Genomic DNA, 11,549 nt, shown 5'->3' on the forward strand with positions numbered 1-11,549 from the left:
TACAGAGAGAACATGAAGAGGGGGAAGAGCCTATCTTCACACCACAGCAGATGACACAATTTCTCACCAACCCCTCTGCTCTAACATACATTGCTGGGGAGGATTTCTTGCCTTTGTCGTGGTTACAGATGTCAAATATCCTTAAAAGGAAAAACCAAACCCACATCCTTTTCATTTATATATATATATATATGTATACACACACACACAGAGAGAGAGAGAGAGAGAGAGAGAGACAGAGAGAGAGAGAGAGAGAGAGAGAGAGAGAGAGAGAGAGAGAGAGAGAGAGAGAGAGAGAGAGAGAGATTAAAAAGTGAATAAGGAGGAACACCAGACAGAAATCATGGGTGCTCTCCTTGCTTTGTACACCTTTGCTGCTGTCATTCTCCTGGTAATTCATGGAGGTAAGTAACCTGTTCAATCCTTTTGAAGGTAAATGCTGATGTACAGAGTTCCAGTTAAGTCAATATATATTAATGTAAAGGAAGTAGTCACAACTATTATTTGAATTCTTATCATTAGCTCTTTCCCACTGTGTGTATGTGTTTGATCTTTCATACAAACAAAATTTCTCAATGTATTAATTAAGCTGCAAAGAGGACGAGTTATCTGGAAAAGTTCTGAGGAGTTAACATAATGATTACCTGATTTTTCTCTCCAGAGATATACACATACATTGATTTCTTGATCTTCTCTTTTTCTGAAAAACAAATTTCTGTAGTGTGACTTACACTATATTAGCCTATCTTCCAGCTACAATATTTAAGAGTGGCAGATCTGAGTTTATTACTCACAGTGAAAGCTAAAAAATTAACCATATCAGCAGTCTTCAAGAAAAGAAATATGAGCAAAAGCAACAATATTTTGGTGTTCTTGTTGCCCAAGCTCACCCTACTGATCTAATTTCAGTCCTATTGAAACATAATGAAGTAGCACTGATGAGCAATTTTAAAAGTGTACCTTGAAGACCATCGTTGTGACATATGTACATGCTTCTGTCTATATACTTTGTAATGTTCCTCCTAAGAGACTTCAAGTGTCTTACAGTATTTGTTAGCCCAGCTGTGTGTGTTGTGGTTTATTTTTATTTTTAGGTTTGTGTGTGGATATCATTGGAGGGACTGAAGTAGCACCACACTCGAGACCATTTATGGCACAAATCGTGGGACCAAAAAGATTTGTTTGTGGAGGAGCTTTGATCAAGGAAAACTGGGTGTTAACAGCTGCCCACTGCAAGGTGTAAGTTCTTACTCTGATTCAGAGGTTGTCCTCAGCGAGTATCTCTGTTCAAGTAGGAGAGTTAGTATGCCTGGTGATTTTGTGCACTTAGCATGATCATGATCAAGTTCTGATTACTGTGTTTTATAGTTTATATCAGCAAATGTGCTTCAGTGAGTAAAAAATATTATAATAAGGTATACTGATCTTCACTGCTTCTGAAGAGGTATTTAAAAAGCTTCTAGCTGCATCCAAGCACAGAATAGCAACACTGAAACAGTGATTTTGGAGGAAAGGTTTATCCTTGTTTTCTTGGTCAACCAGTACACGAGTCCAGATGAGTGGCCAGTCTAAACTGCTGCTCTGTAAACAAAAGTAAATTCTTGTAACTTTATTCTATAAAAGATATGCAGTTCACCACAGAAAGAGACAGCATGCAGTTAATACAGGAGAAAAAATACTCCAGAGAGATGACAGAAGACACTGAGAGATCTCTGCCTTACTGGGTATGTTGGCTTGTCACCAATGTTTCTTCTTCCTGTTCAACTCAGGATGCAAATGGATATTTGGCCCCACAGAATCCCTCAGCCAGGCAAGAAGTGAGGATTAAATGACACAGCCCACCCATCCTTGCCTTTGTGGGGAGGACTGGAGCTGCTGCTGAGCCAGACCTCACGCAGGCTCTGTCGACACCCTGACCAAGGCCAGTGAATCACTGGGCCCTGTACACATCATGGAAATGTATCTCCTGGCCTCATCCAAGCAGGGAGATACATGGGACCTACTGTACCGGGCCCAAAAGCTATTGTATTAACATATGGTAAAGAGTATTTTCAAATGAGACTGCATTTAAGAGAAAATACAATGAATTGTTAACTTAATGATGGCTCAGTCAACAGACAACTCTTCACAGCTGAAGGAAAGGAGCAACCACTTTCTCAGGGTTATGTTTTCCACAGTACAACACAAATGAGGGCCAATATACACATCTGCTCTGCTACCCTTCAGCTGTAAGATATACATTGTTCACCCAAAACTAGCTATACCTGCAGTCTCATATTAAGGTCTGCTTGGACTGCTTGACCAAGGAGTGCTAGACTTGTGGTTTCTATATCAGAGAGCCTCAGCAGGCACAACTCTGTCACCACTTCTGCGTCTTGTAAGTACATGAGGTTGCAGAATAGTTAGAGAAAAGGAATGAGCTGTGTGTCACACAGATTCAGAAAATTACGTTGAAATGGTGCTAGGGCATAGCAATGACACAATGCAGACCAGTCAAGATGATCTGTGAAGTAACAGTGCAGTGAGCTATTTCTAAATTTTCAGCACAAGTTGCAGAAGGCACAGTTGGTGAGACAAGTACCCGTAGTAAAGCTAATGCATTCACCCCTCATTCAGTTCCCAAAGGGAAACAACAGGGATAGATCCAAAGTCAAGTTTCTGGGAAGTTGGAAATAGGATAGCATGAACTTTGATTCACTGAATAATTTTTTGTTTTAATTATTGCGGAAATACGGTCATACTTTATATTTTTCTAAATTGCTGTTGCTTTTCAGGCACGAGAAAAGAGACAATAGCAACTGAACATTATAGCACCACATGTAACACCAAAAAATGTACAGAGTTACAGCAAGTGAATCCCACTAATCATGTTGTCCTCTTCTCAGGAAAGGAGGAAAAGTTATTCTTGGAGCTCATTCACGGGAAGCAACTGAAAAACAAACACAGATTTTCCAGATTGCAAAGCAAATTCCCTACCCATGCTATGACTTCATTTCCAAGGAAAATGACATTATGCTGATACAGGTATAGACTTATACAACACTTGTGTAATATACATCTTCTATGTTATACCATTTTCTTCCTTCTTGTGAGGGAGAGGAGCCAAGGCAGTTAGTGGTGACTTTTTGGGGGGGTGATATAGTCTGGCTAATCCATCAGACGGAGGCCCCAGGGCTGCCAAGGTAACTAATGCAATCAACTATTTCTCTTGTGCATGCCAATGCTAGAAGTAGATAAATTCTGGAGCTTGATCAAGATATTTCAGTTTCTGGCTTTTCAGTGAAAGAATAAAGATAAATGCACAGCTAAGAAGTTTGGTTAAAAACCCTAATGTTCTGTCTGAAAAACAGTTCTAATTAAAAATGCCTGACTTCTGTGATTCTCAATTTTGTCAGCACCAGTGATGACAGTTATTTTATTCTCTCAGGGGTTTGAAAGCCAGAGAAGTAAAATATTTTTTAGAGCTAATATTTCAGCAGAAGCTAAATGGTTTTTCATGAGACAAAGAATACCCATTTTCCTCATTCTTATGATGACATAAATCCTGTCACAAAGAATGGAGGAATCTCAAGAAGGGATTGCAGTAATCCTCCATTACCATAATGGGAAAGATCCAACAGTTAACATGCAAGGGCCTCTGTTAGACTCTGCCCCATAATACCTATTTTCCACATCTTCTACAGCTTCACAAAAGAGCAAGACTTACTGCAGCTGTGAAACTCATTCCCCTGCCTACTTCAGATGATGATCCCAAACCAGGAACAATTTGCACAGTAGCAGGATGGGGAAAAACTGACAATCGTCAGAAAACGCTTTCTGCTACCCTGAGGGAGGTCAATATCACTGTCATCAGTAGGCAAGTCTGCAATGATAAACATCATTATAATGGCAAACCTGTTATAACAGAGAACATGATATGTGCAGGGGCTGGAAAAAAGGACTCATGTGATGTAAGTATATTTACTGTGTATATCTGCATAAATTATATTAAAAATAAAATATAAAGTACTAACTTTTACACATTTACCATTTTTGTCTCTCTCTAGTCAATGAAGAATTCTATTAAATATCAGTGAGTTTACCAATGTTTGTTCTTCTAAGCCTTAAAATCAAAATTTTTGAAGAGCAATTTCATCTTCACAGACTTTGGATACTGTAACTTTATCCAGGCATGGCAGATAGCTATTCTTGTCTTCAATAAAATGAGTTAAATATTAAAATCTCCATAAAACAATTTATGAGCCCATTCTCAAGCAGCTGATATCAGTGGAACAAATTATTTGATGTCAGAGGGCTTTGAAAGAGATTTTGCTGATAAAAAGTATTTTCACTGGGCCCCAAGTTAAATGCAGAACTGTGTATGAACTATCACATTTTAAAATATTTAAATAGTGCATTTAAAAGTTACCAAAAAAAAAAGGTATCAATTTCTGGAGACTTCATGCTTTTCTTCTTCATTTTCAAAAAGACTAACTCTTTCTTAACACTAAGCTAAATTTATTCCCCTTCACTTACATTTGAAAGATCAGATTGAAGTCTTTTTTTCTTTTCTGCTATCGAAAATCTTAAATTCTAAGGAGAAAAAACCATGATAACACTGCCTACATTTTTATTTTCTCCATGCCACTGGTATAAATTTAATTTAAAAGAAACATTTTTTAGCTTTTGTTAATTTGAATGATCTTTTTTTTCTTTTTTTTTTTTTCCTAGGGAGATTCTGGTGGACCTTTAAGATGCAATAATGTGATGAGAGGCATCACTTCTTTTGGGAAGAAAAAGTGTGGTAGTGTTGATGGCCCTGGTGTCTACACTCGACTCACAAAGCAATACCTCCAGTGGATAAGGAAAACCATAGGGGGTGCCTAATAGATTGGGTTTTGGGCAAGTGACATGTGTAATAATATCTAGTTTTCAAATAGTCTTTTAAAATGGTTATACCGGTAAAAGAGGTATTTCCACACCGAATTTTAGCAGCTTGCTGTAGTTCAGCTACAACAGCATTTATAGCTTATACTGTCAGCCATGGAGTCATTGAATGGAGTTTTGGGACTCAGGATTCCAACGTTCTTGTGTTGCATGTTGCTCTTCATGGATTAGTATTTCTGATAAAACATCTAATCCATCTAGTTGCATGCTGAGTATATACTGCACTCTTCCGTATATATAACCCTGCAAATAACCCTGATATTTAGTGAGATGCTGGGTACAACTCCAGACATCTGAAAAGCTTAGTAGCCTCTCTGATTTTACAACTGTAGTAGACTGCAAGTCTTCAGAAAGTTAAGTTGCAGCAACTGCATTTGATTGTGGGACATTGTAAGTGTGCATTTCCTAACTTCTGTATTTGAAACCTCTAGATTTTATTTTTTTATGTACTTTGCATTTAATAAAGAAATGGCAATAAAAATCTACTGATTTCAGCTGTCATATTATATGGAAAGCTCTGTCTGTTCCAGTCCAGCTAGTCTGTGTACTATCTGTATGATGTTGTATACACCAAAATCAGCAACATTATGTTAAAAAAATCAGCTGAAAACCCATACTCCAGAGAAGTGACATGAAATGTCACAGCTAGAGTATCAGTATTACCATCCTGACATGAAGCACTGTTCATAATATAAGACCACATTAATTGTATGATGCCACTACTGCTGTTTCAGATATGCAGTGAAATTTTTTAAGTGCTTGAAGAAGGACCTGTCAAGAAGTGTATGTATCTATTGTGAAAAATGTTTCTGCCTGTCTCTGTATTGACAGTCTTCAGTATTTGCAATGCTATTAACACCTCAAAAAGGGCTTGGTTTCATTTTGTTCTGCTTCACACACCTACTTGGAGGTAGGCATCACATAAAAGAAAGCAGGGGACATCCAAAGAGTGGAGAAATTTTGCACTGATTTTAATTAAAAAATTATTGCTCTGTTCATCATGAGTGATAAAGCACCATTTACAACACAACATGAGAAAATACAAACTAAAACCTCTTTACACAACTCCCTTAACCTGATCTTTTTGAGAAGAAACAGTAGTTTTGTCTCAGAGGAATAATAAAGGATGAGGAAAGAGAGGGCCTAAACTACAGGGGTCTTTACTGAAAATTTTGATGATGAACATCATCTTTGTTTTCCATTTTTTACAAGCATTACACAGTCAGAACTTTTCACCTTCCCATTCTTATTCCTAAAGTGGTTTTTTTGACTCTCGGGTTGAACACATAAACAAGTACACACAAACAAGTACACAAAAACACAGTCACAGAGGCACACACAAACACAAAAGCAAAACAGGAGAAGAGAGAAGAATTACCAGCAAACTAAGATTGCATCAGTGAAACCAAGAGAATTGCCCCAATGACTGCTACCAACACCCAAAATCGTGAATTGATTCTGCCTTTAAACACACAGGAAATAAGTAATACCAGACTTTTTCTATTCTTGGAAACTACCAAACCCTTGTTTAGGCAAAAACTAACTCTAAAAAAGCTTCAGAAAACAAAAATATCCCTGTCAATCTAATAAAAAATCTCTAGCCCACCTCTAGGGCTATGTCACCCTTCTCATACAATAGTCTTAATTAATTTCTTTGCTCTTTACTCATTTTTTCAGTGTCTTTCTTTCATCCTGCTACTGCATTTTTTTCAGCTTACTGTTTCCTCTGTGGTCTGCTTTTTCCTCTTCCTTAGAAGTCACAGACAGAAACCTTGTCAGTGAAAAATCCCACTCAAAGCCTGTCATTCAATATTTCCTCAGGAAGGAGAGGTCCTGGCCAAGGAGATGTTTACAATGCATGAAGAAATGTGCAAGAGAAAAATGTGCAACCTTCTTCTTCTAGCTTGAAATTCAGGATCTATCCCAAAATAATTTAAAAATTCATATTTTTACATAAGCATTATTTAGTGAATTATGCAAAATGAGCCAGTGAAATTGGACTTACATGGTAAAAAAAGTATTCCAGCCTCTGTCACTACTGCCAGTAGTGTAAACCTGTGGAAGAAAAGCAGAAGAAAGAGCAAGAGAGAATTGAATTTTTATCTAGGTGGAGAGTTTCTCTGATCAAGAGACATGAACCCATTCACATACAATCCCACCACTATTGGATAGAACCCACACTAGCTAAGAAAAATATTATGATAATTTAATACGTTGTGACATCTAGAATGTAACTATTTCTTCTTACTGTGTCTATATAAGGAAATTGGAGGAAATGAACAGGTATAAACTGCATTACACAAACTAATGTAGGTAGCATCAAGTCTGACCACATAGTGGCAGAACAGGGAACTGTCTGTGAGACTAGTGCTTTTAAGTGGGGAAAAAATGGACTCCCCAGTCTGAATTTCTTTAATCCATTTCATTACATTACAGACAATTATTTTGTTATATTTATATTCCTGGGAATACACAGGCACTGTATGAGCAATGGTGTGTTTCCTCTTGTAAAACGTGTTTTTGACCTGAAGTTTTGGATTCCACATGTTGTGCAGTGTTCCACCTTGGATAGGACTGTAGGGATGAAGATTTGAGTTTAGGCAACTTAAATTTTAGTTAATCCTCTATGCCACCCCTGGAGGTTCAGCCTCCAGTGCATACAGATGCAGAACAAGTTGACCTCTTAGAAATGGGTTCTGATTTCTGTGTCTGCCAGGGCCTGAACAATATAACAGGCAATGATCATAAAGTATGCCATGTTCTACAGGGAGAAAGTCAAGATTTCGCATTTTGACTAAGACTTCATATGTTAAGACCTATGCACTGGCAGAATGAGACAGCTATGCAAGAGCAGCAACTGCACACTCTGCACATTCAGAAAAAAGCACTCCAATATATGTTTAATTTCACTCCAGATTAGTTACAGCCTGGAATTTAAATGCAAGCTTCAAAGCCTTCTCAAACACGGTCACATAACAGACCTACAGGTCACATAAACAAGGTTCTCTCATATTTATGGGTTATTGATTAGTTCTACTGAAGTCAGTGACTTCTCCCACTTTTAGGTATTATGTTAAAATACATCTGGGGCAATACAGTTTGAAAAGTCAACAATGAGTAATAAGTAACTAAAATATGAGCAGTTCTTAGACTGAGAGAAATGTACTCTCTTATTTTGATATTTGAGCATCTAACAAAACACATGTGGTTTCAGTATTGGTCAGGTCCTTCCTTACCACATCATCCCATCCCGTGTTATATACCTATTCCTACATTGGGCAAACTAATATAACTCAGGTGCTGCCAAAGGAAAGAAACAGAATTTCTGGGAGAATTAAAAAAAAATACATGCATAAAGAGACTAATACCACTTCTTTTTTCCGCATTCAAATGGGAAACAAAAATGTTTTTAACATTTCTAAAAGTTTTGAATTATTTAAAATACTATTTTGAATATTTAAACCAGATTCTAAGTGTTTGATAAAATCTCCAGCAACAAACATGCTCATATTAGAATATAGGTACAGTATAAGTCATTTCCCATATTTAGGCATCAGCTTCTTGGTAGTAATTTCTCAATTGATAATCAAAATTATCATTTTCTAACGTGTTTTGAAGACCACATGAGCAGATTTATTGTAAACTAACATCTTACTAGGTAAAACAGTTGAGTGGTCTCAACCTTACAGAGCTAAAATTAGCAACCACATGATTTATGAACAGCAGAAGATGAGGTTTGAAAAATCATGAGAAATAAAGACATGACAGTTTCACATTCATTTCCAGAGATAACTTCTGCCTGTCTATGTCTTTTCATGCATTTCACCACAGTGTAATTTTCCATGAACTGACACTGCTCTACTCCCTTATTGTCCTATTCTTCCCCAGCTACAGGAAATATTCTAAATAAATTTTGATTGGGGGGGGGGGGGGGATAAAAAAAAAGAAATCCAAACAATATGAATTTCTGAGTTCACAGGGCTTTTAATATACAAATGCAAGAGTGAACCCTTACCCCTTGCCTCTCATCACTCCTAATAATGAAAGCAAAGCTGCGAAGATGTCTGTGAACAGAACACATTTTGAATAGCACTACTGACTTTCATCTGAATAGCTTCTGAGAACCTGTCCTGACATCTTTCCTTGGCTGTTGACAGTGTACAAATCTTACATGGGCAGATGTCTGTAAAACTCCAAGAGGTTTGGTCCTTGTGAGCATTACATAAAAGTCATGAGACGGTGATAGCTGCACAGTCTGCTGACAACCAGAATTGAACTGGTACTCTTAAGGAATGAATGAACTAACAGTTGTGTTTGACCCAGCAAGTTTCTTTAACTCATCCATCTGGCTTCTTAACTTGTCGACTACAAAATTTTGCATAATAATAGAATTATTATGCAATTTTTTATATTTTCAATCATTGTCAAACATAGTAGTTGGGTTTAAGGAAAGGAAATCATTAAAAACCCAATAAAGACAGTTTCCTAATTAAGCTAGTTATCATTACTACTATGAAAACAGTAAAGAAATCCAAATAAATTTGGTTACGGTTCCTTATTTAACCTATATATCTAGAAATATTTAGATAGATTCTGTACCATGATCTATGTGATACATAGAATATAGACCCCTAGACTGGTCTCTGCTGATCCCAGTCTTTGAACAATTCAAGGCAATTTACATTAATTAGCATGTGGTTCTTAGTGGGGATGCTAAGATAATGTAAAATTTATTACAAGAAGCAAAGCTAAAAGCAGCACCTAAGACTTTATGCTGGCACTTGCTGGTGGATTTGATCCATGTTTGCTAATTCAATGAAAAAATATGTGACATTAGAGTTAGAATATTTTTCCTCTAGGGTAAGACAAGCTACTAACATTTCACATGATGGAGAGATAAGGAAAATTACGTTCTCTTAAATAAATTGTACTATCTTTTGCCATGTTTCCCTTGGAAGGAAGACACATATTTTGAATTCTTGAATAGGCTAAATACATTAATCACTAGCTTTCAAGGAAAAGAAGTCATAAGGATGAGCTCAAATAACCATTGTTAAAAAGCCTTGCTGCTGTGTTTGCTCTCCACAGATTCATGGCATTTCCACAGACAAGCCATTCCATCTGTTGCAGCAGAAGGGAGCTTGCTCTGATCTGGGCTAAGGGCTATATGCAAGACTCTCCTTTTGTGACTGTATAATAAAATATGTACAAAAGAAAATGAAAGATACAGCAGAATTCTACACTGATTATGCCAGCCGTTTTCACCAGCCCCACCCACACTATGGTTTGTTCCATTTTTACTGTAGCAGAAAAACATGCTGCATAGGATGTGGGAAGCTAGGATTATCTGTTGAATATTTTCATATTAATAAAGAGCTGAATGCCATGTATTATTTATATCAGGCTTTAACTGACAGGACTGCACCACATTGAGGAGATATTTCTGTCCAAGGAATACATTGAACCTGAACTCTTGAGTCTCTACACATTTACAACATCAGTCTCATCTGTATTTGGTAATGTCTCTCACTTCTGAGCTTTCCCATCTTGCTGCACAGGCCTTGCAGACAGTTTGTAGCTGATCCAACAATAATGAGATAGTGTCTCTGGCTACTTGGCTATTACTGTTAAGATCTTTTAACAGTGATCCCACTAAATCATTTGGTGAAATTGTGTCTTGACTTTGTCTGCAGTGGCAGTAAACCTCGGGTCTATACACTGAAGGCAAGAAGCTCCCTCAGTCTAACAGCACAAAGAATGCGCAAAACTCATCAACCTGGTTATAGAAGAACCTCCCTCAGTAGAAGCAACTGATTTCAAACTGAAGGCAGAAGGAGTCTGGTACTAAACTGAGACTGTTGAGAGATGTATTTACCAAACTGCTCTCCCATAGACCTCCTGTATCATCTAACAGTATGTCAATGCTAAGCAAACCCATGAGGTTTTTAGGCACATAGTGGCATGAGAAATTTGAAGCCCTTTTCCTTGTTACTGCCCACTGGCTTCTCTGGCTGGGTTGAGTTACTGACAATCACATAGCTAAGCTAGTCACACAAGGGGAAACAAAAGCCTCTGAGTCATAGTTTCTAAAAAGACCAGACGAAGCACATCCTAAAAGGAAGTGTGAAGGTAAGAAATCATGTGTGACCAACTTAAATGAATGTGGGTGACCTATGTTCCTCCCATCACCTGTACCTGAGTTTTCCATGAACACAAGAGGATTGCACTTGTCTGGCTAAAAATGTTATGGGGATAAACATGTGAGAAACTGTAAAGCCCTCTGAAACTGTGGTACTTACCACAATGGTACCCGACGAAGCCTCACAGGACTGTTGCAAATGGACAGAATCCCCCAACTTTGTGAACCTGCTACAATGGCTCTTTGGAGACACTGTAATTAAAAGCAAATATCTGCTGTCCTGGTGCTGAGTAATATGAGTTCCTCCTAAACTTTGTGACTTGAATTTCAACACCACCATTAAATTATTTCAGCAGAGATTAATTTTCAAGTTTTGCTCCTTCTCAAGTTACTTAAACGTACACAATCTTTGCTCCATATTTAGGACCACGAGCTTACAGCTCAGTGAATTCTTTACACTGTGTTCATTCAGTGTCTATAATGA

The 11,549-nt window shown here is 37.5% G+C and overlaps 1 protein-coding gene across 1 annotated transcript; it reads left to right on the forward strand.

Annotated features, from left to right (window-relative positions):
* The first annotated feature begins 206 nt into the window (after positions 1 to 206).
* Positions 207 to 5,404, forward strand: LOC135407478 (granzyme A-like). Its single transcript, XM_064642539.1, has 5 exons — positions 207 to 404; positions 1,095 to 1,239; positions 2,886 to 3,024; positions 3,684 to 3,950; positions 4,711 to 5,404. Exons 1-5 carry the CDS (start codon positions 344 to 346, stop codon positions 4,864 to 4,866), a joined length of 768 nt encoding a protein of 255 aa, XP_064498609.1. The 5' UTR covers positions 207 to 343; the 3' UTR covers positions 4,867 to 5,404.
* The last annotated feature ends 6,145 nt before the right edge of the window (positions 5,405 to 11,549 follow it).

This window comes from Pseudopipra pipra, chromosome Z (assembly GCF_036250125.1).
Source record: "Pseudopipra pipra isolate bDixPip1 chromosome Z, bDixPip1.hap1, whole genome shotgun sequence".
In the NCBI taxonomy this organism is placed as follows: domain Eukaryota; kingdom Metazoa; phylum Chordata; class Aves; order Passeriformes; family Pipridae; genus Pseudopipra; species Pseudopipra pipra.

Excerpts from the sequence above, each read along its gene's own strand:
- LOC135407478 (XM_064642539.1), top strand. The coding sequence starts at position 344 with ATGGGTGCTCTCCTTGCTTTGTACACCTTTGCTGCTGTCATTCTCCTG. Across the intron at positions 1,240-2,885 it reads ACAGCTGCCCACTGCAAGGT|GAAAGGAGGAAAAGTTATTC; the intron begins GTAAGTTCTTAC and ends TCCTCTTCTCAG. Across the intron at positions 3,951-4,710 it reads GAAAAAAGGACTCATGTGAT|GGAGATTCTGGTGGACCTTT; the intron begins GTAAGTATATTT and ends TTTTTTTCCTAG.